The following is a 26,965-nucleotide window of genomic DNA, read 5'->3' as shown; positions in this document are numbered from 1 at the left end:
AGGTCAATTATATCTCAATTTAAAAGAGTTAAAAAAGTATAAAGAGGGCTCTTGGACTTCCCCGGTGGTCCAGTGGTTAAGACTCCGCGCTTCCACTCAAGGGGGCGCGGGTTTGATCCCTGGTTGGGGAAGTTCCGCACGCCGCGCAGCACGGCCAAAAACAAAAACAAAAACAATTAAATTAGAAAAAATAAAGAGGGCTCTTGATGCCGAAAACAGCTGGAGAACCGCAGGGCTAGAAGCGTGGGGTACCATGGGAGAAAGGGGCTAAGCCGAGCCAGGCTAGGAGCCAGGGAGCCCCTGGGGAGGGTTTAGCTTCCCTGCTATGCTCTCGCCCGTCACTCCGATCCTCAGCGAGGCTCCCTGTTGATGCAGGTGTAGTTTTGGTGGTGGAGCGGGGCGGGGGGCCTGGGAGAGGAAGCTCGGCCCATGCCCACAGCTCGTGGATGGTGTCTGGGAGCAGGAACAATATCAATCCCAGGGGCTGGCCCCGAACTAGTGAGCTGACACCGTGGGGACCCAGGGCAGCTGCAGAGGGGGCAACCCAGGACCTCGGCAGCGCTTGGGGTGGAGGGTCAGCGGGGAATTTTGACACTTGCCTGACTGCCAGCCTCTCCCCTTCTTGGCCTTTGTGGGTATAAACAGAGATTTTAGATCCAGGTCACTGCTCTTACTGTTTTAGTTTGTGGGTTTTTTTTTTTTTTTAATTGTTAAAGGTACTCTATCGATGATAAAATTTGGCCGTTTGCATTCAGTTTGAACACAGATTTGCAAGTCTTTGGGACTGAGCTAGCGTTCAGGGCCACCGCTCAGCCCATCCCTGGAGCTGCTCCCATACCTGCATCTCATGCCCTCGCTGCCAGAGAACGTCATCCAGAATGAATACACGGGTGGTTATTTTCTGAGCTCTAGCCTACCTGAAAAATCCTTTATGTTAACGTTGCACCTGAAGGCAACCTGGCTAGAGAGAAACTAACCTTCAAAATGCGGTAGCCCCCTGGTACTCAGCATGGCAGGCGACTCTGAGGCAGCCTGATTTTTGGGTCTTTAGCTGCTTTTTCTGCCCAGACGTCCATGGGATTGTCTTTGCCAATAACCTCTAGCTGCCTCTCCTGGATGGTCCCAGCACACGGTCCCCTTCCCAGGAACATCAGTTCAACATACAGCGTAGCCCAAAAAACAGCTGATGTCTTTACAACAATCTCACAAGGTCACCAAAAGGGCACCCTCGTGACACCCCGCCAAAACTCCTAACATCCCTTCCTTGTATCTCCCCCAAGACCCCACCTATGCCTCAGTCGCTCATCTCCACCCTGCAAACCCTCTCAGCACCCAGCCCTTCCCTTCCTAATACAAATCAAATCAACTTCTCTGGCTCATCCAGTTCTTAGATCAAATCACCGCCAGCCCCGCTCCAACCAGAAGATGCCAGTGTTGATGAGGATGGACACACGACTGGAGCTCCTGTGCACTGCTGGCAGGAATGTGAAGGGGTGCAGCCACCGTGGAGAACACTATGGCGATCCCTCAAAAAATTAAAAACAGAGTCACCATATGACCCAGCGACTCCACTTCCGGGTACATATACCAGAGAACTGAAAGCAGGGACTCAGACAGATCCTTCTACGCCTATGTTCATAGCAGCATTACTCACAGTGGTCAAAAGGTGGAAACAACCCAAGTGTCCATCAACTTCTACAGACGCATGGATAAACAAAGTGTGGTATATGTCTACAATGGAATAAGAAGGAATGAGATCTGACATGTGCTACACTGTGGATGATCCTTGAGGACATTACGCTGAGAGAAATCAGTCACAAAAGGATGATTCCACGCATATGAGGTACCCAGAGAAGTCAACTTCATAGACACAGAGTAGAACGGCGGGTGCCAGGGGCTTTGGGGGAGAGAGGCTGGGGAGTTGTTGTTTCATGGGGACAGAGTTTCAGTTTTGCAAGATGAAGAGAGTTCTGAGGATGATGGTGGTGACGGTTGCAAAACAATGTGAATGTGCTTAACGATACTGAAGTGTAGAAATAGTTAATTTAAGATGGTAAATTTTATGTGATGTGCATTTTGCAACAATTTAAATTTAAAAAAAGGTCCTGCGACCCAGGCAGGCAAAAACAGACACCTTCCTGAGATACGAGGGATCACATGTTTCTGGCCATTGTTTTTCTGCCTGCCACACCTGGTTATTACAGTTTTTTACCACTGTGTGTCTAGTTGTGGGTGTTTTCTTTGAATTTACCTTCAGTGCTGGGGTCATTCCATCTACAAACACGGACCTTTTTATAGCCTGTCTCCTCATCGGGAGAGCTGATGCTGGCTCCGAGCGCCCTCGGAGCTGACCTCTTCTCGTGTTCACCCCGCAACACACGCCCGTGACGGGCCGGGTTTGCTTTCTGCCACTGACCTCGTGTCCGGCACCGTCAGCCCCACCCCCACTGCTTCCAGCCAGGACTGCGTGTTGGCCAGTGTTTCGAATCCTTGCAACTCTTATTTTGCTCATTAATCTCCCTTTTCATCTCACCCTCTGTTTTTTTTCCATCTCTTTTTTGCCTCTTTTCGGGGCATTTTGTTCTTGCCCCACAAAGTTCATTTCCCCCGGATCCTGCCGTAGATCATTCCAGAGTCAGGGTCCAGCCTCCACAGTATTCATCTGACGCACAGGGTTATTTTCCCCACTTGCTCACCCCTGAAGGAGGGGCGATCTAGTGAGATCCCCATCCACCATCTGTCTAGTTTGATGTTGTGATTTATAATAAGAAATAGATATTTGGTCTTTGTCCTCTTTCTGGCACAGAGCTCCTAAAACCTGCGGAATTTCCTAACTGATGAGAGAGACAAAGGTATCTTTCGTTATGAGATGACTTTTTTAATGACTTTATTTTTGTTAATGAGGTGACTTTTGGAAGGCCCCTTGGTCACCTGAGGATGGGGCCAGGGGAACCAACCATGTCATTAGAGGTTGGAACTTTCAGTCCCGTCTCTGACCTCAGGGAGGGGACAGGGGACGAAGAGAATCAGTCACCAATGGCCAACGAGGTAATCAGTCGAGCCTATGTGATGAAATCTCCAGAAACTCTCCAAAGTGCGGGGTTTGGAGAGCTTCTGGGTCGGTGAGCACGGGGAGGTGTGGAGAGTGGACACCTGGAGGGCATGGAAGCTCCGTGTCCTTCCCCACACCTGGCCCTGTGCCTCTCTCCCATCTGGCTGTTCCTGAGTTACATCTTTTTTTTTTTTTTAATTTATTATTTATTTTTGGCCGTGTTGGGTCTTGGTTGCTGCACACGGGCTTTCTCTAGTTGCGGCGAGCAGGGGCTACTCTTCGTTGTGGTGCACGGGCTTCTCATTGCGGTGGCTTCTCTTAATGCAGAGCACGGGCTCTAGGCTCACGCGGGCTTCAGTAGTTGCAGCACGCAGGCTTCAGTAGTTGCGGCACGCGGGCTCAGTAGTTGTGGCGCACGGGCTTAGTTGCTCTGCAGCATGTGGGATCTTCCTGGACCAGGGCCCGAACCTGTGTCCCCTGCATTGGCAGGTGGATTCTTAACCACTGCGCCACCAGGGAAGTCCCGAGTTACATCCTTTTATAATAAACTAGTGAGTAAAATGTTTTCCTGAGTTCTGTGAGCCACTCTAGCAAATTAATCCAACCCAAGGAGAGGGTCGTGAGAACCTCCAACCTATAGCTGATTGGTCAGAAGCGCGGGTAACAACCTGGACTTGTGATTAGAGTCTGAAGTGGGGGGCTGCCTTGTGGGACCCCCTTAACCTGTGGGATCGGACACCATCTCTGGGTAGAGAGCATGAGAATCGAGTTGAATTGTAGGACACCCAGCTCGTGTCGAGTAACTGCTTGTTGGTGTGAAAACCACACCCGTACGTTGGAATTTTAACCAGAATCTTGACCTTGTCCCACGGCTGCCTCCCTGGATAAGAGCTGAGTCCACCTCTCAGGTTCTGGTTTGTAAGCAGCCCAGCCTGGGGACCACACCCTGGACACGGAGCTAATGTGACTCTGACCTTGGGAAGGGACATCTCTGCCCACCTCCACAGCCTGGGCCGCCAAAATTCCAAAGACGGAGTCTGTGGAAACCCACAGTGGTGTCCATATCCCAGGACTTCCCACCCCTGGCTGAGCCCACGGGCCACGCTGGACTGCCAGCGGCCACAGCTCGCGGGTTTCCCTCTCTCCCGCCTGCCCGGTGGAGGTGGCGTCTGAGGGTGGCTTTCTCCAAATACACGCAGAGATGCCTGGGGAGGGTGCGGCGAGGGGAGCGCTCAACAGTACTGTTTCTGCCCCCAAATCACTGCCCGCGTGGGAAAGGGGCAGCTGCCTGAGCTCCTCCGACTGGGGAGAAGGGGGCTTCCCCTTCCTCTGGGAGGCCTCAGCTTCCGGGGGGGGCCGGGGCAGCTCCGTCTGTCTCAGAGCTGGAAGGGGTTCCTCCCAGGCCGCCCACCTTTCTTGGCTTTCAGGAATTTTCCTCTGTTTTTGGTGTGTCTCCGCAAGTATTTTAGGCGGAAGCCGCTCAGGAGGCTGCCACGCACTCGCTATTTTAAACCACAAGCACCCTCCTGCCTTTTAAGTTCCAGGTTTTAGGCCTGTTCCCAGGAGAAAGGCCCTGCGGGAAACGAGCTTGTGTCTGTCTCTCTCCTCCAGGCACGAAGCTACGGCTCCTGCGACCGAGCCCGGGGAAGGCGCAGGCAGCAGGCTCTGCGTATTAACCAGACAAGGGAGACAGCTGCCAGCTGCACTGAAGCCGCCGGAGCCCGCGAGTGCGGGGCGATAACGAGGCAGTGATCGGACGCGGACCTCCTCCGGAGCAACAGAGGCCGCTCTTCCGGGGGAGGGACACAGTCTGGAGTACCGGCCTGCCTGGGCGACCGATCTCCGTGTCCCCTCCCCCCTGACATTCTGGCTGCCTCGGGGATTCCCAGGGGCGGACGGGAACTGCCAGGTGCTGTCGGGGAAATGCAGCCCCAGGAAGCCGCCAGGGGCAGAAGCCAGAGGAGCTCGGCGTGAATGAAGACGACGGCCTCTAAGGAAGGTGGGCAGAGTCTTAAAAATGCCACCGGGGACTTCCCTGGTGGCGCAGTGGTTAAGAATCCATCTGCCAATGCAGGGGACACGGGTTTGAGCCCTGGTCCAGGAAGATCCCACACGCCACGGAGCAACTAAGCCCGCGAGCCACAACCACTGAGCCCACGTGCCACAACTACTGAAGCCCGTGTGCCTAGAGGCCGTGCTCTGCAATGAGAAGCCACCGCAATGAAAAGCCCGTGCACGGCAACAAAGAGTAGCCGCCGCTCTCCGCAACTAGAGAAAGCCCGCGCGCAGCGACCAAGACCCAACACAACCAAAAAAAAAAAAAAAAAAAAAAAAGTGCCACCGGGGATGGAGGGGACACCTGGGGCAAGGCATACACCACATGTGAGAAACAGAAACGGATGCACCGGGCTAAATGGCAGTGCCCAAAAGACAACTCCACATCCCTAGTCCCCAGAACGTGTGAATTTATCTCATTTGGAAAAAGCGTCTTTGCAGATTAAGTCAAGGATCTCAAGATGAGATCATCTTGGGTTACCCAGTTGGGCCCTAAACCCAACGACAGGTGTCCTTACAAGAGACAGACACAGAGAAGAAGGGGATGGGAAGATGGATGCAGCCAGAGCCACCAGCAGCTGAAGCGGCAAAGAGTGAAATCTCCCGACAGCCTCTCAAGGGAGTGTGGCCTGCCAACACCTTGATTTGAGGCTTCTGGTCTCCAGAGCAGTGAGAGAAGAAGTTTCTGTTGTTCTAAGCCACCAAAACAGTGGTCGTCTGTGACAGCAGCCCTAGGAAACTAATATACCGGATGGAAACAGCGTTGGCATTTTCCCCAGGGGATGCACCAAGGCGAAAAGGTTAGGGCAAGTGGGCGGGGACCCCTTTCCCCCTCTGGCCTGTGCTGACCTCAACCAGGAGCACAGCTGTGGGCAACTGGGACCGTTACCGGCAGAAACCTCCTTGCTGCTTCCACCAGCCTGGGGTCCTCTCTGGATGCGTGTACCCCCGACACACTCTCCTTTGCTGTCTGCTCCCAGAGGTGGGACTGGGCTAGTCAGAGATGCCCCCTGTAGGGAATTCCCTGGCGCTCCAGTGGTTAGGACGCCGTGCTTTCACTCCCGAGGGCCCGGGCTTCGATCCCTGGACAGGGTTAACTAAGACCCCGCAAGCCGGGTGGCACAGCCGAAAAAAAAAAGAAATGCTCCCTATAGGACCACGTCCCCTAAGATGGTTTCCAGCCCAATGTGAGAAAGAACATTTAAAAACAAGTGGTAAAGGGAATCCTGACACGCACTCCAACAGGATGAAGCGGGAGGACATGATGCTGAATGAAATAAGCCAGTCACAGAAGGACACATACTGTACGATTCCACTCGTATGAGGTCCCTAGAGGAGTCCAATCCATAGAGACAGAAGGTAGGATGGAGGCTGCCAGGGGCTTGGGAGAAGGGGATGGGGAATTAGTGTTTAATGGGGACAGAGTTTCAGTTTGGGAAAATGAAGAGTTCTGTAGATGGATGGTTGCACAACAGTGTAGATGTGCTTAATGCCACTGAACTGTAAAGGTAAAAGTGGTTAAAATGATAAGTTTTATGTTATCTACACTTTACCACAATTAAAAAAAATCAAGTAGTGAGTTCACAGACACTGGAACTATGTAAGCAGTGGGGAGAGATCCCTTAGTGCTGCTGTAGCAGGAGTTCTGTACCAGGAGGGAAGGTCACTGCTAAGGACTCTTCCTTCTGGCCCCCTGGGATGCGTCATTAGCGTGGCCTTGGATGCACGATCCCAGAGCCAAGGGCGTGGCGTGTGCACCATCCAAGAGGACACCGCTAAACAGCTGAAGAGGTGGGGCCCTGAGGGCAGGAAGAACAGGGAAGGACGGATGCAAGGAACAGCAACAGACAGAATCTAACCCAGCGATGAAGCCGCCTGGATAGGGGAGTTGGAGGAGGAGGAGTCGTATGGGGTATTGAGGACAGAAGGTCGCTCTTGGGCTCACCCGCTCCCTCTTAACCCAGAAGGGGTTGAATCACACCGGCAGATACCGGAGTAACGCAGCTCAGATACACCCAGAAATTCATACATCTGGCATTTCACACACTTGTAACATTTTAGAGAACCACCTAAGTCAGAGTACCTAACAGATGAGGCCTGCAATTCCGATTTGGAAGGGGTAAGTGAGTAACTGACTTTAGGCTTATGATTTTAAGCAGGACGCTGAAGGAGGATTGGGCCAAGCTTGTGACAGTTTTGAAATGCTTAACAGAATTTAATATTCACCTTGTTTATAAGCTTATTACATTTTAAGAACTGTTCAGGAGCTTGGGAAAGTCCTGCTTTTTAGGATGGCTATTTATAAACGTAAGAAAACTGGACATATTAAATTTGTAAAATCACTAAGATATTTAAAGAAACTTAACGAAGTTATAAGCCCTCTACCCTTAAATGTGATCATTTAAATCGACTAGATTCATAAGCAGAATAATGGCATTTGTAGGTTAGACTTAAAATCTTAGGGAAACAGTAGGCTTTAAAATTTTTAGTTCGGTATGTTGAATCGTAATTGAGAAAATCTAGCACCCATAAGTACTGTGTGTGTCTGTATATATGTGTGTGTATGTGTGTGTGCGGTGTGTGTGCACAAACACATCCCAAGGACACCATAAACCTCCCAGGGACACGACGATGAGGGCGCGGTCCGGGCGGGCAGCTGTCCTTGTGTGTGTGTCCAGTGTAGCCCGTCCCCGGGGAGGGAGGCCAGAGGCGCACACACACACACTCACACACACACACACACACTCACACACACACTCTCTCAGACTTCAGAAACACCAAACAGCAAAGCAAACTTGAAAAAGTCATAAAAGCAACCGCCGCACTGGCCTCTCCCTGAAAGAAACCCGCTGGCATTGGCCTGCTTGCTGGCAAGGCTGCTCCCGCCGGCTCCAGGGTGGGCACTGTCCCCTCGGGCCCCCGGCCGCCGCTGCCCTGCCCGCTTGCCTGGCCGGCTGAGGGGCAAGGACGGTTCACCGGTCCCATCGCAGGGCTGCCGTCCCCCAGGGGTGGCTGGGGACTCCTGCTCTTCCACAACCACCGGCCCTGCAGGGTTTGAAGGCGGGCACCCTGGCAGGCGACCCTCCTTAACTGTGACAAGTGCCTGGTGGGTCTGCTCTCCCCGCCAGGACGCAGCATGCTGGCTTCACGGCTGCACGTTATTTGTGTTTTAACTTTGATGTCTTTAAAAATGACACTCTCTGCACAAAGCAGGCCTCTGGAAACAGATGTCTGACCACTGCCAACTGTAACGCAATTAAAATCCAAGAAACAGCAGTAGCAACAAATAAATAAAAGGACGCTTTCTCTTCAGAAAAACATAAAATCAGCCGGGAGGCACAGCAGGGCTGAAGAGGGTTTGCTCTGCCCCCTGTGGTCACAGGTCCACCCAGGCTCTGCTCAGGGCGGGGCAGGAGCCCCCCAGGCTCCAGGCTTGAGTTAGCCCCTAGGTCACTGTGTGGCCCCGGGCACGTGCCCCTCACCCCTGCGCCTTCCTCCCATCCGATGTTTCAGCTACTGCTTTAAGACTCTGAAAGGCTGGGAGCATTCGCGCTGCTTCCCAAACTTATCTTCCCGGCTCCCGCTCCCCAGAGCATCTGGTGGGCTTATGATTCTGCAGAAAGCCTGGGGCCAGCAGGTCCCTGAGGTCCACCGGCTCCTACATTCCACAGATTCTCGGCACTCTGTCATCCATCCCGCGCCCTCCTGATCTGTGCTTGGGAAATAATCCATTGTTGATGGCTTCCGGTGAATGCATTTAAGTCCATTTGTCTTTCCATGTGGTTACTGTTGTACATTTTAAATAAAAGGTTTGATCCATTGTGGAAGGAAATGCAGAAAAAGGGGTGGAGGAGTGACTTCAAGGCTCCTTCTGGCTCCCCGACAACCTGCTTTCCAAGCAGGACAGGCTTCATGGGACAGCCCATTTCTCAGAGTGAGAAGTCGAGGACTGGAGGCTTGTGATCAGTGGCAGTGCAGGGGGGCCCCGGGGGCCCCCGGAAGTTTCTTACCCGCCTCCCCCAGACATCAGCCCTCGGAGGACAAGTGTAACAAGTCAGGGTTCTCCAGAGGAACAGAACTGACAAGAGGGGTGTGTGTGAGAGAGAGGGATGTGTGAGGAATAGTGACTGTGGGATCTGGCAGGTCTGAAGGCAGGCAGCCTGGGGCAGGATTCCTCCGCCTTTTCTCTCAAGGGACTTCAACTGATCACATGGAGGCCGACCCACACTACAGAAGGTCACCCGCTTTACACAAGCTTGACTGATTTAACGTTAATCTCATCTAAAAAATATCTTTGTGGCAATATCTAGACTCACATTTGACCAAAAACTGGGTACCATGGCCTCGCCGAGATGGCACATAAGATCAGCCCCCAACCACAAACTAGGGGTCTTTACCACTTTAAATCTCTAGGTCAGAGGCAAGGCCCAGGCACAGCCTCCGAGAATCCGGGTGAGCAGAGATGAGTCACACAGGACAGGGAGTCCAGCTCAAACGCAGCTCACACCCAAGTGCAGGGTAAGAGGTCCCCCAGGTCCACGGCCGCGGGCGAGGCCCTGCCTGCGCTCCAGCTCAGCTGATTTCCCCAAGACCTTTTCTCTGGGCAGCGGGGAGGGCGGGAGTGGACCCAGGGAAGGAGCCCCGGCCAGGTGGACTCTTCCCCATCTTCAGGCCCTGCTCCTCCTCGGGGCCTCACTGCCCCACAAGTGGAAGAACCGGGGGCCACAACCAGCAGCAACAAGAAAGAATCAGTGAGCCTCAAAGGCTGCAAAGGGCAGTGTCCTTGGGGAGGGAGGGCTTTTGCCTGGTCTCTGGGAGGTCACCGAGTTTGTCCACAGCTTCCGGGGACCCTGGGAGGGCTGGGGTGGAGGTGGGAGTGGGTGAAGTGAAAGGGCCAAAGTGACAGGCCCGTGGAGGCCCAGAGCCTCCTGCCCGGGTCCCAGGTCTCTCTCCCGGTCCCAGGGTCCCTGGGTTCTGCCCACAGGATTTCCTTGGTAGCGTCTCCCCCACAAAGCACGACCCAGGTGCAACACACCGGCTCTCCCGTCCCCCGCCAGCTGCCCCTGCTCCTTTGGGCTTCCTGGCCAGCTCCTGCCGGCTTTCCAAAACTGTTTCTCCAGTTCCATCCTGCTGCCCCCTCTCCTATTCCAGGCCTGCTCCCCCAACTTCCTGAGCCTCTGTCCCCCTCACAGTGCCCTCTTCTGGGCCCTCACGAGTGGACCAGCCTCCCACTGAGATGTGTCACACCGAAAACATCTCTATTATTCTCCCCCTGCTTGACTGGGCTGATTCTCAACCAGCAGGTGATTTCTGGAGAGATGGGAATTCTCAGAACAGGTAACTTGGAAACTTGTGTCTGAGTTTCCATCTCTGAGAAACCTCCCTCCTCCCGATGGTCCCTGGGCTGGCAGCTGTTTGGAAACCCCATGGGAGTTTTTACCCAGAAACTCCACAACTGCAGAAGAAAATGGAAAACATAGATCGGCCAATGAGAATGACAAGAAGTTCAGAAGACTGGCTCATACTGGGAAAAACTAAACTGAAGGGAGTTATTCCATCTGGAGACGTGGAGGTTATTTACAGGGGGTGGAAGCACCCAGACCTAATTTCCCCCAGAATCAGTGGAGGCGGGGATGCAAACAGTCTGGGAAGCTGGAGAGGAATTCCTGGTCCCCAGGACATGGGGGAGGGGCTGGAGTCCATGGGAGCCCAGCAAGGAAGGACTCTCTGATCTACCTGTGTCCCCCCTGGTGCTCCCCCTCTGAGCCTGACTCCAGACTCACTGAAGATGTCTTTGCATCTGTCCAACGCCCTTGGAGAGGCAGGAGTGTTGAGCTGGAACCTTCTAGAAGAAGATGCCCGATCGTTTCAGCTCCCTGATTCAGGAGGGAGAGGGCAAGCGTTCAGCTCAGAGGCAGCAATCATGCTCTGGCTGACACTGCACTGTTCCCTGCCGTAAGTGATGTGGGAAGGCTGTGCCCGAGGGGGCAAATGGGAGAAGGGGTGAGCCTCCTCACTGGCTTCAGCTGATAAAGACTGAACTTCTGCGCACCTTCACCAAGGATGCTAAGTACAGCTGTGCAGGATGCACACTGCACAAGGGTGTCTGGGTGGGGCTGAACTCACCAAGCCTTGACTTTGTCTCTGCCAGCCAGAGAGGTGTCTTCTTCTACTTCTCACAAAGGCACCGTACGGGCCAGGAGCTGCCGTACATCTCACTGAAGGACTGAGGTGATGAGGCACCACTGGGCCACCTGGACTCACTCACTGAATGGCCTTCACACCCCCCAAGTCCTTGGTTGCCAGGAGCAGGGCTGTGGCCACGCTCCACTGTGCGGGCAGCGAGCTCATGAAACACACTCCTTACTGGGACCACGCTCTCTTCGGGCTGTGCTCCGCTCTCCACCTCCTCCAATTTCATCTTGGCCTCCACTGCCTCATCATCCCACGTTAACAAACAAACCACTGAAAAAGTACCACTTGGAGAACGTGCTGGGGGACAGGGGGCCAAGGGCATGGGAAGGGGGTGTGGACAGGAGAGGCACAGGCCTGAGCACCAGGGCCGCTGGGAGGGGCCGGGCCGGGCAGGGGAGACAAAGCCCCAACTAGGAAGCGGGGGGCTGGCGCCCTGCAGCTCCCAGCCCAGCTCCTGGTCCATTTGGGAGCCCCGAGGGAGGAAGGGTTTGTGCCGGTGTGCAGAGGTCAGCCCCAGGGGTCTGCTTCCCTCCAGAAGCCCAAGCTCTTGCACAAGCTGGGGACAAGGGAGTGACATCAGCACACGACTGTGAATCCGGCTCGTGTGGGAATGAACGGGTCCATCCCTGAATCCACGGGAGCCTGGTGGAACCTGCGTGGTGGCAGGGAACCTCAGTGGTCATCTCAGCCACACAGCCCTTCAGTTTGTTGGTGGGGAAACTGAGGCCAGAGAAGGGAAGGGCGTGGCAAGTTAGAGCCTGAGCCGGGACCAGAGCCGAGGTGCCCCCAGTTCCCAGTGAAGGCGGCCACCAGAGCGGAGCCCTTTCTCTGAGCCCCGCTAAGCACCTGCACTAGCACCGGCCTCCTGATCCCTCACAATCCCTCCACGAGGTGGGGGGACAATTACTACTGGTTCTTCTGCCTCCCGGGGCCTAGACCAGTGCCTGGAAGAGCGGGCACTAGGCTGTGGGACACGTGAATCACTCTCAGGTCTTAGTTTTGCTCATCTGTATTTTCTTGTTTTCGTACAATGATGATGCACTGCGCTTTTATAATATTAAAAAAGAAAACCCACCATTTTTTGCTTTAAGCAATATCCTGCTGACCTCACAAGACTATTTAAGGAGCAAAATAAACAGGAGAAAATGCGTTATGGGCTGGGAAGCAGCACGCAGGCGGGAGGGGTGTCTGACCTCCTGCGCCTGACCTCCGCCCGAGGCACCGGGCACCGACCAGACCAGACAACGAAACCCCCGCCCCCGCCCCCGCCGCCTCCTTCCAGTCCTCACGGCCCCCATGGCCGCCTTCCTGCCATGGAGGCCGGGGCGTGGCGGCTGCAGGGGGAAGCTGAACAAGACTGGGCCAAGTAACAGAGACGAAAAGTCTGCTTCGCGCCCAGGGAGAGGGAGAGACGCAGAGAAGGCCCAGGAGGCGGGCAGGCGGGAGGCGGACAGAGGCCGGGAGGCGGACGCCAGAGCAGGCAGGGGCAGCCCTGGAGGTGGGCACAGACCTCAGGTCCAACGGGAGGCCACCCTGCGGGCCAACACCGACACCCTCCACTCTCGCCCGACTCTGCGTCTACCCTAAGATGAAGTTAGAAGCATCAAAATGCCACAGCCCTTGAGCAGCAGCCGTCGGCACCACTCCATATGGCTGCAGCAGCCAGGAGTTTGAGCTAATAAAAGTTAAAAAAAAAAAAAAGGCTGGGAAATGTTCCCAGAGAGCCACGTGGGCTCTGCTCAGGCCAGGGGGTGGGGTGGGGAGGAAAGCAGGCGCTCTAAGGCCCGGCCCCGCCCTGCTCGGCCTGTCAAGGTCACTGCTCTCATTAGAAGAGCGGGCTCTCCCAGCGACAGTGACGGAGCCCGCCGGTTTACACCACTGCTCCCACCCCCCGTTTCTCCTAAGGAGAGTGGATGTGACACAGCCGGTGGGCCAGGGGATGCAGCATAGGGGTGTGTGTGTCATTCTTCTCACAGGTCGCCCACATGCTGCTCCTGGTGGGAAAGTGACGGGGGGCAGATGCCTGGCTGAGACCTCCCCTTGGGGTGGGGATCTCCCTGGACGTTGACCCCACCCCTTGGGCACCCTGATGGGGAAGCCAGAGAAACCCTAATCACCTGGATAACCCTTTTGCAGGTGGCTCCCGCCTGCAGGCGTGTGTGGGCTGTGTGGGCGGACCGGCGGAGCCGCTGGAACCCTGAGGATGGGGGAGGCTGACAGTACCAATGCCTCCGGTTACTGGCAGGATGACTCGAGAGGTCTGAGCCAGACCCTGCTGGCTCCTGAGCGAGGACACTGCGGGGGGGGGGGGGCGGGGGCGGGGGGAAGCATCCCTGGAGAAGCTTAAAATCCTCTCGACAAGGATTTCCTGTGCCCAGTATACGATCTGTGGCCTCTGCCAGCAAAGTGCACTTGGAAATGAAATGACTCTGGGGAAGGGGAGGGTGCACCAATGCACCAAGGCGGTGTTAGGCAGGGCGGGGGGTCTGCGGTGGAGCCCAGGCTGCTTGTGGGCATCTCTGAGGGGGCGGGCATTAGCTCTAGAAGAGGGCCCCCTCCGCACCACACCTGAAGCCAGGATAGCTGGCCCAGCCCCGGCCCTGCCGTCTCCCCCCGGCCATACTGAGGTGGCCGTGTCCCTGGCCTTGGAAACCAGTAGAGCAGGAGGCCCTGGCATGGGGTTCCTCCTGCTTCTGCAGCCCTGGAAATGCCCAGCCTGGTCAGAGAGCAGCAGCGTTTAAAAAGGAAGGTTCCTCTTTGCGGATGGAACGAACATGATTCAGCACAAGCAGCGAGTGAGGAATGTGGAGGCCAGCCTCGCGTCAGGCTCCACTCTCTCCCGCCACCTCAGCAGAGGCCCTAGACTGCACCTGCCGTGCGGGATCCCCATAGAGCCCTCGGAGGCCGGGCACCGTGCCACTCCCCTCTCCAAGAACACCACCGCCTGGCGGGCTGCCAGGCACAGCCGATCCCTGCCCACACGGCTCCCAGGAATCAAACCAAATGAGAGCAAACTCGCCAGATCTCACGACCATACCAGCAGGCCGGGCAAATAAGCCCCTGGACGCACAGCCCAGATCCAAGGGCTTGCTGAGGACATGCCGTGACAGTGCGTCCCCAGCACACGCCTCACTGAAGATTGCAGCAGCTGGTGTTCAACACAAAGGCAGTGGTGGGGTCTCCACCCTCAGGAAGCATGTGACGTAGTCTGACAAACAAAATGGACAGCGGGGAAAACTACATCTGTACGCACGATTAGATCCACACAGCCTAACCGGCAACCGGATCTCAGAGTCGTGGGCTGACGTGGCTCAGGAGGGTGGCCTTGGAAAGGTAAGGAGCATTCCACGGAAATGAGGAAGTGCATCCCAGGTGAAGAAGAACAAGATCAAGGCTGAGGGCGGGGAACTCCCTGCTCTTTGTCTGGTGGCCTTCCAACCTGCTCACCTAAGCCATCTTCTCGGGGGGTTGTTGGAGGAAAAAGGCAACTCTTGCTCGTCTTTCCGCCTCCAGGAAGGAAAGAGCACCCAGCCTCCAGGTCCCCAAGGGCCCTCCACGTGCTCGTCCCTCAGCCAGCCTCCGGGGGCAGCCAGTCACCCTCGGCTCCTGAGGGCTCTTTTCTGCACTGCTGGTGAGGCTCCCGTGCCCAGGCGTAGCACGAGGCCAGCCCAGCCACCCTGGCCGCGTGGACGGAGCCACACCGGCGGGCTGAGCCTGGAACAGCTCTGCTCAGTGGGGCTGCACCATACTGAGCGGCAATAAACCAACCCGATCAGACCCTCTTTATGGGAAAGCAGGGAGGAGGTGGCCACCTCAGCCTGGTGTATCCCGGGGAAACTGAGCCCTTACTCTGGCGCTCCGTGAAGCTGGCTGATGACCCAGTCTGGGATTTGGGGACGCAGAGAAACCACTGCTCTGAAGAGATGACACCCCACCTTTCATGTAGCCTGGCACGCGCCCTCTCTCCATGACTAAAGGTTACTTCTTCCCCAGGGCTCCTCGAAGATGGCAAGTGTGAGCCTAAGACTTAGGAAGCAACGTCTGGGGAAGGGTGAGGCCTGCAGGAACCGGGCCGGGGGAGGGGAGAGGAGCGGCCTCTTCTATCCACAGCTGACTTCCTTCATCCCCACGAGCACCGCCCCACACTGCTTCTGAACTTGCAGTGAGCTTTTGACCCGGACTGAGCCCTGGTCAGGCAGACAGAATCTAAAACATCCTGGGCCCGGCCTGAGAAAGGGTACGAGACCCTGCCCGCAGCCCGCCCAGACCCCAAGCAGATTCTCCTGTTTCTTATCGTCGTTGCCGTGAGAACGAGTCTTGATTTGCAGAGCCAAGGCAATTTCACACACTTTGTAGCATTTGCTCTGCTCAGTACCTCAGATACCCTCTGGGAAACAAGGAAACACCACACAGAGGTTATCAGCTGGGTCCAAGGTCAAAGCAGACTGAGGACCGGAAGGCAAGCTGCCCGGGCTGACCCTTGGCCCCAGGCTCTTACTGAGATGACACTGCTCCTAAAGGGAGGGGGTGGCTCTCGGCTCCTTCCAGGCAGCTGGCAGCTTCCTGGCATCCTGCCTGCACCCCTAGCACAGCTCGGCATCCTTAACATTAAGGAGGCCTCCTGATTCCTCTCTGGCAAGGGACAAGCACGGACAGACTGGAGAGGCTCCCATCAGGGAAACCACCCCCCAAATCTTAGGTTGGAAAGAATCCTAGATTCAGAAGCAGCAGCAGCGGCAGCCACTCTCCTTCAGCCCACCGTGAACTGCCACACGTGGTCCCGGGGTCTCTAGTTCCACATCCTGAGCCTGTAGCAAGTCACATGATCGGGGGAGGGGAGGTCCCAGATGGGGGCATATCCTGAACTTGGGGTCTGCGAACCCTCCGAAATACTTGCAAGACTGTGAGTGTTGCTGCACTGGTCTGGGAAGAGTGTCTAGAACTCTTTCAGGGCCACAGAAAGCTCAGGGACTCAAGGGGGTGAAGAACCACGGGGACTGAGGACCTCCAGCCTCCTCCCCGCCTCGGGCTCTGGGCAGCCACACGCGTTGTCAAACACAGGAGCAAGTGAGTACGGCCGTGACTGTGGGGCTGCCGTCATCTCCGCCTGTTCCTCTTCATCAACGCCACCCTGCACCTGGTGGGGCTGGGACAGCATCCCAGCAGGACCAGCCCCTGAGCTCTGCACACCCCGCCTCTGCCCACTGTTACTGACGAGGCCTCCTCGCTGGCCCGACCCCGCCGCGGCCCCGGTGTTTGCCCCTCTCTCAGTGACTGCTCATTCCCTTTCTGAACATCACCACCTCCAGCCTAGAGGAGGAAACTGGAAAGGAAAATACGATTTAGGAGAAAGAGCCACTTCAGTGCACAGCACAGATGCAGCTCTCCATTCCTCCAATCAGCCTCAGGGTCCTAAAAAACCACCTCTTGGTTTCTCACAGACATTTGGACACCCGGGGCTCCCCTCCCACACTGCCCAGGGCCCACGGCCACTTCCTGGAGGGACCCGGATCTGCAAGTTCCAGGCAACACAGCTCTCCAGGCGCCTTGGGCAGGCCCGTCACTGGCTCCAGAGAGGCCCACAGACCTCACCCGGAGGTCAGGAAAGCCCAGTACACGGCTGGAACTGGAGGGCGAGTTACGCTGCTGCTTTCACAGAAAAAAGGGTGAGCCTGGTTACCCTCTGCCCTCCATCAGCCCTCGCAGTCCTGCCACTGAGAAGGGTGTCAGGACACCAACAAGACACCATCTCTCCGGAAACGCTCTCTGTCTCAGGGACCCTGTGGGGGTCACAGGGATGCATCTACTCTCCGAAACCAGCTTCCCCAGGATGTGGAATCACACTCAGCCTCGAGGCTCTGCCTCACCCCGCAGGCCCCAGCGGATGGACTGGCGGCGCTGCGCTCTTTTACCCTCCCAGAAGGGCTTGTCTGGACCTCCACCGTCAGCCCCTCCACGGTCCTGAATCCTCCGAAGCACCCACCCCAGTGCGAGGGAACAGCACATGATCAGAAAAACCTTCTCACTGTCTGGTGTGCAAATGGATATGACGATCTGGAAAATCCATTATGCTGTTTGAAAGCAAAACAGTTTCCACAGAGGCCATACGCTGGTTTCCAGTTTTTGAAAGACACAGAAACACACGCCAGGAAAGTTACGTGGCGCGGAATGTCATCTTTCTTTGATGACTGGGCTCAGAGGAGGCACCTGGGGACCCAGTGGCATCTCAGGCAGCCTTCCGGACGCTGTTTGGGAAAGTGGAGGCCAGAGCGGAAGCCTCTGCTTCCCTCTCCCTGTGCAGCACACACCCTGGGAACACACACTCCAGGGCAACCCACACCACATATAAAGGGGGTTGGGGGTCTGCTGCAGACTCCAGGAGCGATGTGGGTCTGATTCGATTTTGGAAGCTCCTCCCGGGAAGGCTCTCCTACAGCCTCTCTCATCGGTGATGGGAGAACTTCATAAAGCCCACCCGAGAGACTCCCGCCCCCATCCCCTCCGGACTCCACCACTAACGGGATCAATCTAGCAAGAACACGGGACTTGGACTCAGCTGCCCTCACAAAGCCCCGCCAAGACAACCTCTGGGGATGCAGGAGGTGCACCCTCCTGCCTCTCTGCCACTCCACAAAATCCACGGAGCAGGCCGCCCCCTCCCTCAAAAGAAAGTGAGGAAGGAAAAAAGCCAAAGAGAGGTGGGGGACAGCGTCAGCCCCAGGGCAGCCCCAAAGCAGAGGGGACCAGCCAGATGTGCAAAGACGGTCCCTAACCAGCGGGGCAGGGACGGGAACAGGCTGAGGGCAGAGTGCAGGCAGCCTCCTGAAGTCCCTGCAGACAGACAGTCACGTAGGAACCCTGTCCGGCCCCCCCTCGCCCCCCTCCACTGCTCCGCGGGGGCTCCCGGCAGAGCGCCTGCCAAAGTTAGTCACGGGAGAGAAAACCTTGTCGCCCACCCGAACCGCCATCCGGGACGCCTCTCATCCAGGAGGCCTCCCGGGTGGGCAAAGCCCCTGGGGACTGGCATCTCACCAGCCCCAGGGCTGCGCCCTTGGACGCCCCCTGGGGAAGCTGACGACTGCGCATTCCTTGAGGACCCTTGACGGGGGTGACTGCCGGCGGGTAGAGGGGAAGAAAAGCGCCTCGGCCCAGGCAGGCATCCCCTCCCGCGAACCGTCCCCGGGACCAGCCGCCTCCTCTGCCTGCAGAGGACTGAAGCGGGGACATTATTCCAACAGGTCCCCCGCAGCCGGGCCTCACCGGGCCAGCCTTTTCCTCCGCCCTGCCCTGAGGCCTCGAATTCAGGGGCAGCGCCGAGGCACCTGCGGCCAGACCGGGCTCCATCCCCGCGAGCAGGGGCCCGGGCGGTGCCCCTCGGCGCTCCGGGGCCTCCGCGGGAAGGGGCGGGGCGCCCCCGCGCCCCCTCCCGGCGCTCACCTGGCGCAGGTGCTGCAGCAGCGTCCCCGCCTCCTCCCGCCGGCCCTGGCGCACCATCCGCAGCAGCTCCTGGACCATGCCGACGCGCCGGTGGTAGGGGGGCAGCCCCGCGCCGGCGCCCGCGCGCCCCGCCTTGTCCCCGGCGCGCAGCAGCAGCGACGCCCAGAAGTCGGGCCGCTCGCGGCGGGGGCCGGGCGCCGCGCCGGGGCTGGCTCTCTCCGCCAGGCTGCCCTTGGTCTGCCGGGTGCCCATGCCGCCGCCGCCGCCCGCGCTCTCCGCGCCGGGCCGCGACGCCGCGTCCCCGCCGCCGCCGCCCGCCCCTCTGCCGCCCGGCGCGCGCGCCTCCCGTGCGGCAACTTTGGGGGAACTGTTGCGCGCGGGCGGGCGGGGGCGGGGGCGGGGGCGGCGGCCGCGCTCCTCCTCCGCGCTCCCCGGGCGCGCTCCCCCGGCGCTCGCCGCCCGCCCGCCGGCCCCGCCCCGGCCTGGCCGCCCCGCCCCCGGCTCCGCCGTCGCGCGCCTCCCGGGCCTCGCGTGCCCCCCTCCTCCCCTCCCCACCCCTCCGCTCCGGCTGGGCCGCCCGGCGCCCCCTCCCTGTGGTCCCCGCGCCGCGCCCCCTGCCGGCGGCCGCGCTGCGCCTCACGGGCGGTGGCGCGGGGCGAAGGGGGCAGCCGGGGACTTCACTCCCGGCCGGCACCACTCTCCCCAGATGCTTCCACGACCGCGCGCGGATGAGGCCCATGGGAGCGGAGGGGAGGGGGCCCGTGCGCTCGGCGACGTGGGGAAGGTTTGGAGCATGGACGCTGTGGGGTGGGGGGGGCGGGACTCAGCCCCAGAGTCGGGTTTCTCAAAGTGGGCGCCGCTGAGCATCAGAGCCCAAGTCGTCCGAGGGCTGGTTGAGAACGCAGACTCCCGGGCCTCGCCCCAGACCCGCCCGATGAGAGTTTCCGCGGCGGGGCCTGGCGAGCTGCATTTTTAGCCAGCCTCTCGGCTGAATCTGACGGACACTCCTTTGAGACTCGGCCGGTGGCGGCGGGCGGTGGTGCACAAACCAGAAACCAGGTGCAAGGCTGCGTGTTGTGTGCGTGTTCTTTTAGGGAGAGCCCATTGCTTGCATCAGTCAGTGTCAGAGGGTTTGGACCATGCAGGTGCAAAGAATAGCTGTCTTCTCTTGCTCTTGCTCTCACACCTCTGGAGAAGGGGCCTGGGGGTAACCCCCGTGCGAAAAAGCAGAAGCATGCCTGCATGCAGCCCCACGGCACATTCCTACCGTCCCCTCCCTTCCTGGCTCCACACCAGACCAGCCCTCACCCCCTTGGTGCGGCAGATCCCGCGGGGTCAGACGGTGCTAGGAAAGCTGACCACAGCCCTGCCAGAGAGAAGGCTCAGGCGCCTGGGGACCTGCTCTGCCGCGACCACGGACCACCCTGGTTCCAGAGTCACGGCTGCGGGAGGAGCAGCAGTTGTGTCGCTTGCCTCTGACCCAGGCCCTGGGTGCTGCTCTGGGGGAAAGGACAGCGTGGGCTGTAGGGCAGGAGGGTCGGATCCCGAATCAGAGAGAGCCGAAGTCCACTGTGTCCTGAGCCCGGAGCATCAGGCAAGTCCTCAGCACCCTCCTGTGCCGTGTGGGAGGAGAACACTGTGTGCCCCGAGCTGGGAGGGTAAGATAGGGGGGTACAGAAACTCCAAGCAGGGTGCACGTGCCCCACAGAGGACTCGCCTCCTCCCACTCTGTGAGTGAACGCTGGGTCAGCCCCCAGTACCTGGAGGGCGGCCTGTGTGTCCCCCAGTTGTCTTCCTCTTCCCACTGGACGCCCCACTCGCAAATGCCCACCTCTGCCGGCAGAGAACACTCAGTCTTCCTGAAGGCTGGTTTCGCAGGGCTGGGCGACACCTTCCAAATTCACCTGCACCCTTTCTGTGTAGCACACATCTCCAGAGAACCCCGGCCAGGAAACACTTCGGTGCCTCTCATCTCTAACCTGCAGGACCACGAGGCAAAGTGGCCTCCAGGAAACGTGCTGACCAGGCCCCTCCCTAGGGACGGTGGGCTCCACTCCCCTGGCAGGTTGGCCAGCGGGAGGGCGTGTGGCTGAAGCAATGCCATCTCAGTGGAAGAGGGCCCAGGCCATCCCCCGCTGCGATCTGAGTGCCACCCCTTTCCTCTTCTCCAGAGACATGGTTCCGTCCTTCTCCTTGCTCTTAATTTCACCCCCAATTTTCCCTCTTTTCCGGCTTGTTCTCCTCAGTATGTAATCTGCTCAAATCTCTTCCATCTATTTAGAAAGGAAACTTGTATTTGCTCCCATCCCTCTGGTTACCAAGGCCCCATCTCTCTCTTTCCTTCTCAGCCAAGTTCCTTGGAAATACCTTGTATGTACATCCATTCATTCCTCACCCACTCCAGTTTGGCTTCTGGCTGCACCACGTCACTGAAATGTCTCTTGCCAGTGACCTAGCTGCTAAACTCAGTGACTACTTTCAGTCTTCATCTTCCTTGACTTTTAAGCATCATCTGATCCTGTTGCCTACTCTGTTTTGATGGAAACTGCACTCCCTTGGCCTGTAAGGAACTGCTCTCCTCCAGGCTTCTTTCTTGACGTCCTCTGGGAGCTCCCTTTCTTAGCCAAATCCTTTACTCATTGCTGCTACCCTGGGTGCGGCCCCAGACCTCTTCCTAGGCAATGTTTTCTCTTTTTCTTTAAATTAATTAATTAATTAATTAATTTTGGGTTGTGTTGGGTCTTCGTTGCTACACGCAGGCTTTTCTCTAGTTGCGGCAAGCGGGGGCTACTCTTCATTGCAGTGCACAGGCTTCTCATTGCGGTGGCTTCTCTTGTTGCGGAGCACGGGCTCTAGGCGCGCGGGCTTCAGTAGTTGTGGCACACAGGCTTCAGTAGCTGTGGCTCGAGGGCTCTAGAGTGCAGGCTCAGTAGTTGTGGCGCATGGGCTTCGTTGCTCTGCTGCATGTGGCATCTTCCCGGACCAGGGCGCACACGTGTGTCCCCTGCATCAGCAGGCGGATTCTTAACCACTGCGCCACCAGGGAAGCCCTAGGCAATGTTATTTATACTCATGGCTTCACCTGACATGCACACACTGATGACTCTGAGTCTCTCTTTCCAACTCACAAGCTGGTAAGTTAACCTGTCACTGAATCTTGGATGCTGGCAGAAGACATGGGGCTGGGTCAGAGACGTAGGACTTTCTATCCAGGCACCCACAGCACCTAGCGTGAGCATCAGCGTACTTGCATCAGTTCCCCTGGCCTCGGGGTCCTGCAGGAGCAGCGTGCTGGGCCCAGAGGGACGCTGCGCACGCAGCGGGTTTGCATCACCAAGGGTGGAGGACACCCAGCTCGGGAATCTACTGCTTATACAGGAAGCCGGTAAGCAAGCCTGGAGGAAACAAACACAGCGCTGAGGAGTGGTCCAGGTGCAAAGTGGCCAGGTCCTGCCTTCTTGGCACACATGGCGAGATGTGAAGGAGCTAGAGAGGCCCGTGGAGGATTCTCTCTTCCGCCAGTGGGTACTTCATACTCCACAAGCGAGCACATCTCCTTCCCAACCTGCCCACTCTGGGCTCTGTCTGCTGTGAGCAGCGGCGGCCAGAAGCCCTGGAGCCACCGTGAACCGTGCAGGTCTCTGAGCATCTGTGTCTGGTCCCCGAGGCCAGGTGATGGTGCCCAGGGCGGCGGCTCTCATCTGTGTGTGTTCACTGCGTGCTCCGTCTCGGGCTCTGTGCTCGCCAGTACAGTGCTCTTTCATCCTTTCAGCAGCTGTGAGGTCGGTCTTACTATTGTCCTGACTTCACAGCTGAGGAAGTGGACTCTTCGAGAGGTTAGTAATGGGCGGGGTGGGGATTCACACTCAGGTCTGTCTACCCTGAAAGCCTAGCTGTGAATATGACTTGATATCACGGATCCTACTGGATACACATTACACGGTACAGCCCCGGCCTTGTGGACGACTGTTGTTTTCACCCCAGTCATTGCGTCACAACAGCCTTCTTTCTAGCTTGTCTCCCCACCGCCAGTCTTGCCCCTTCTAGCGCATCTTCCGTGGAGCAGCAGGAGCCACCATTCTTAAAGGGGAGACACAGTCACAGTCACACAGGCACACAGACACACAACCTCTCCCCCTTCAGTGACTTCTATCCCTTTCGGCCCAAACTACTCAACATGCATTGCTGTTCTCCAGGTGCTACACTGTCATCATCCGGTGTTACTTACACCTGTCCCAAGATGCCATATTCCTTTTTTTTTTTTTGGCCATGCCACACGGCTTGCGGGATCTCAGTTCCCCGACCAGGGATTGAACCCAGGCCACGGCAGTGAAAGCTCAGAATCCTAACCACTAGGCCACCAGGGAACTCCCAAGATGCCATCTCCTGTGCCTTTGCACACACTGCATATGTGCCTGGGATGTCGTCCTTCACCTCCTTAACAGATGCCTAGTCCTTCCTCAGGTCTCAGTTTAGGTATCACCTCCCTCAGGAAGCCTTCCCTGAATGCCTCCCATGCCTGCCTCCATGTGACTACAACACCCTGTGAATACGACTGCGTATCTCGTTTCTACTGTTCGTTGGCACATGCTGCTGTTCTTCTGCCTGAAGCATCCTTCTTCATCCCTTCATTGGCCAATCCCTCTTCTTCCCTTGCCTCCCACCAGCCGGTTAGGTGTCCATCTCGTGTTTCTCCAAGTCTGACCGCCTGTGCCAATGCCGCTGTCGTGGCCGGTGATCTCATCAGGGAGGAGCTCAGCAAACACTTGCTGAATGAAAATCCCGTGGGCCCCCTGTGCACAGCAGGCGCTCAGGAACCAGAGCACTGATATACCGGTGGGGTGTGTTGACACAGATGACCTTCAGGAAATCCATTTGCAGGCAATTGAGAAGCAAACGGGAAGCAGGCAAGAAAGTTGAGAGCGCTAATGTAGCTTATTCTTTCAAGAAACTTGCTTGTGAATGGGCTGGTGACCAGAGGGACACGGGGCAGAGAGGCTGCTGCTGTTCCTTGTTGGTGGTTTGTTACAAGGGAGATGGATCATTTATTTAGAGGGAATTTATCCTTTCGGTCATTCTCTTTTAAGCAGGTAATTTTTGTAACATGAGAAGCACTGGCCTTTTCTCACCATCAAACCTGGAATTACGGAATTCTCATCATGATTTTTCTTTGAACACTCACTTCAGTTTCTTCTCCTGTTGTAAGAATTTGAAGTATAAGATGCCTAGTGAAAATTAAAGCTCTTTCAGATTATATAAATGCTTATGTAAAAACATCTAATGCATGGATCAAACACTAAATATTTTTATCCACGATTCAAGCTCTTATTGCTGCAATACATTTTATTTTATTTTTTTAATTTTATTTTTTAGCATTTTTATTGGAGTATAATTGCTTTACAATGGTGTGTTAGTTTCTGTTGTATAACAAAGTGAATCAGCTATACATATACATATATCCCCATATCTCCTCCCTCTTGCGTCTCCCTCCCACCCTCCCTATCCCACCCCTCTAGAGGGTCACAAAGCACTGAGCTGATCTCCCTGTGCTATGTGGCTGCTTCCCACGAGCTATCTATTTTACATTTGGTAGTGTGTATATGTCCATGCCACTCTCTCACTTTGTCCCAGCTTACCTTTCCCCCTCGCCATGTCCTCAAGTCCATTCTCTACGTCTGCGTCTTTATTCCTATCCTGCCCCTAGGTTCTTCAGAACCATTTTCTTTTTTTTTTAGATTCCATATATATGTGTTAGCATACGGTATTTGTTTTCTCTTTCTGACATATTTCACTCTGTATGACAGACTCTAGGTCCATCCACCTCACTACAAATAACTCAATTTCGTTTCTTTTTATGGCTGAGTAATATTCCATTGTATATATGTGCCACATCTTCTTTATCCATTCATCTGTTGATGGACACTTAGGTTGCTTCCATATCCTGGATATTGTAAACAGAGCTGCAATGAACATTGTGGTACATGACTCTTTTTGAATTATGGTTTTCTCAGGGTATATGCCCAGTAGTGGGATTGCTGGGTCGTACGGTAGTTCTATTTTTAGTTTTTTAAGGAACCTCCATACTGTTCTCCATAGTGGCTGTATCAATTTACATTCCCACCGACAGTGCAAGAGGGTTCCCTTTTCTCCACACCCTCTCCAGCATTTATTGTTTGTAGATTTTTTGATGATGGCCATTCTGACCGGTGTGAGGTGATACCTCATTGTAGTTTTGATTTGCTGCAATACATTTCACACTGATAATATTGAACCCTTTTCTTAATAATCATGCAAAAATGTTTTGATAGCCCTTTTTACAGCAGAAGAAACCAATGTTTAGAAAAAAGTAAAGAGTTTGGCCAATGCTTCCTTGAGAGCTGGAATTCAAAACCAGGTCTGCACTGCTTTAGAAAATATAAATGCTCAACATAATTAAAAATTTTTTGATTGAAAATGTTATGTTTGGGCTTCCCTGGTGGCGCAGTGGTTGAGAATCTGCCTGCCAATGCAGGGGACACGGGTTCGAGCCCTGATCTGGGAAGATCCCACATGCCGCGGAGCAACTGGGCCCGTGAGCCACAATTACTGAGCCTGCGCGTCTGGAGCCCGTGCTCCACAACAAGAGAGGCCGCGATAGTGAGAGGCCCGCGCACCGCGATGAAGAGTGGCCCCCGCTTGCCACAACTAGAGAAAGCCCTCGCACAGAAACGAAGACCCAACACAGCCAAAGATGAATAAATAAATAAATAAATAAATTTAAAAAAAAGAAAATGTTCTGTTGGTGCTGCTCATCTTTGCATGCGGGGAGAGGACTTGGCCGGGAGCAGGTCAGGAGAGGTAGGCCCCCGCCCAGGTGCTGGGAGGTGGTCCAGAACATTGCTGGAGGGATGAGCTTCAGACAAGCCTCAGGGAGACGCCAGCACAGATGTGGGAAAGGAGGAGGAAAGACACAAATAAGTTTGCAGATGGAAGAGAAACTAGGGGAGTAACTACCTGCTAAAACGCCAGGAAGGCAGGGCAGGGGCCTGTGCAGAGAGGTGCGATGGGGCCTCCACTGAGGGGGGAGGGAGAGGGCGCTGCCAGGCAGCTGGAGGGGAGGTCAGGCAGGACGGGCACGTCCAGAACCTTCTGCAGGCGGGAGACGGGAGACAGGGTTAGGGTTAGGGGACCACACTTAGAGAAGAGCCGGAAGAGCTGGGTGTGGGGAAGCAGTGAGCAAGAGTTTTTGCTCATTAAGGTTGCCAAGGGGCCAGGCCAGTCCTGGGCTCGGAGGAATTCAAGACATCCCTGAAGAACTGGCCCCGAGCAAACACTAAAGACACACGCGCATAGGTGCACAGGCACACGCGATGCAGGGGTCCTGTCTCTTAGTCCATTTTCTTCTCAAAGGAAGACCCCCTCCCCCTTGCAGGGTGCTTCCCCCTCCCCCCACCCCACCCCCGCCTACTTCTCTCCCAGCAGCTACTCCCACACGTGGTCCCTTCTTCAGGGCCCCTGAATGCTGCCCTGTGCCGGGGATGAATGTGAACCCCTGAGTTTGTCCCGAAGTGCAAGCAGATCACCTGTGACGTCCCAAACATGGGACCAGCTCTCATCAGGAAGCTCGAAGCCCCAGGACAGCTGGCCCAGGTCTTTGCTGGAGAGGATTTAGAGAAGTGGCCTGGGCGGGGAGAAGGGCTGGCAAGGGCAGGAGAACGAGCGAGCAGCCAGGACTCCACAAGTTCCAAGGCTCCCCTTGCAGATGGAGCTCCAGAAGGACCGTCCTGGGATCCATCGGCCCAGTGCCACTGAGAAGTGCACACAAGGCTGACTGCAAGATTTCCCTCCACTTCCCAAATTGTTTCTTCGTTGCTCCATGCGTGACTTGCTTTAATTTGGTTATTTAGTTAGTTATGTAACAAGTGCCCATGAACTCACCGTCCAAAACAAAACAAGCCAAGCCAGACCTATGACAACAGCTGACATTTCATCGTAGGGTTCCCTGTATCCCATCACCCTGACCCCCTGGCCTTTCTCTTTATATTATTTTAACATTTCTCTATATAATGGAAACATCAAACACACCCAAAGCTGGAGAGACTAGTGAATCCACATGTCCTTGTCCAGATTTTAACTTTTCAAATCATGCCCGACTCTTGTTTTACCCATTTTCTCTGTTTCCACGTTCTTTAGGTAGTTGTATTGCATTAATGTGATCCTAAAGGGTATCTATTTTTAGTTTGGTAT

At 56.1% G+C, this 26,965-nt stretch overlaps 1 protein-coding gene across 1 annotated transcript in view; it reads right to left on the bottom strand.

The window, feature by feature from the left end:
• LRRC75A (leucine rich repeat containing 75A) overlaps positions 1-18,991 on the bottom strand; it is a 35,802-nt gene extending 16,811 nt beyond the window's left edge. The window contains exon 1 of the mRNA XM_059908006.1: positions 18,740-18,991. Within this exon, the coding sequence (XP_059763989.1) occupies positions 18,740-18,991 (252 nt within the window). The remainder of the gene's footprint in view (positions 1-18,739) is intronic.
• Between the last annotated feature and the right edge of the window lie 7,974 nt (positions 18,992-26,965).

This window comes from Balaenoptera ricei, chromosome 20, assembly GCF_028023285.1.
Source record: "Balaenoptera ricei isolate mBalRic1 chromosome 20, mBalRic1.hap2, whole genome shotgun sequence".
Taxonomy (NCBI): Eukaryota; Metazoa; Chordata; class Mammalia; order Artiodactyla; family Balaenopteridae; genus Balaenoptera; species Balaenoptera ricei.
Note: the sequence above shows the minus strand (reverse complement) of the source record. Positions and strands in the feature narration are given on the sequence as shown.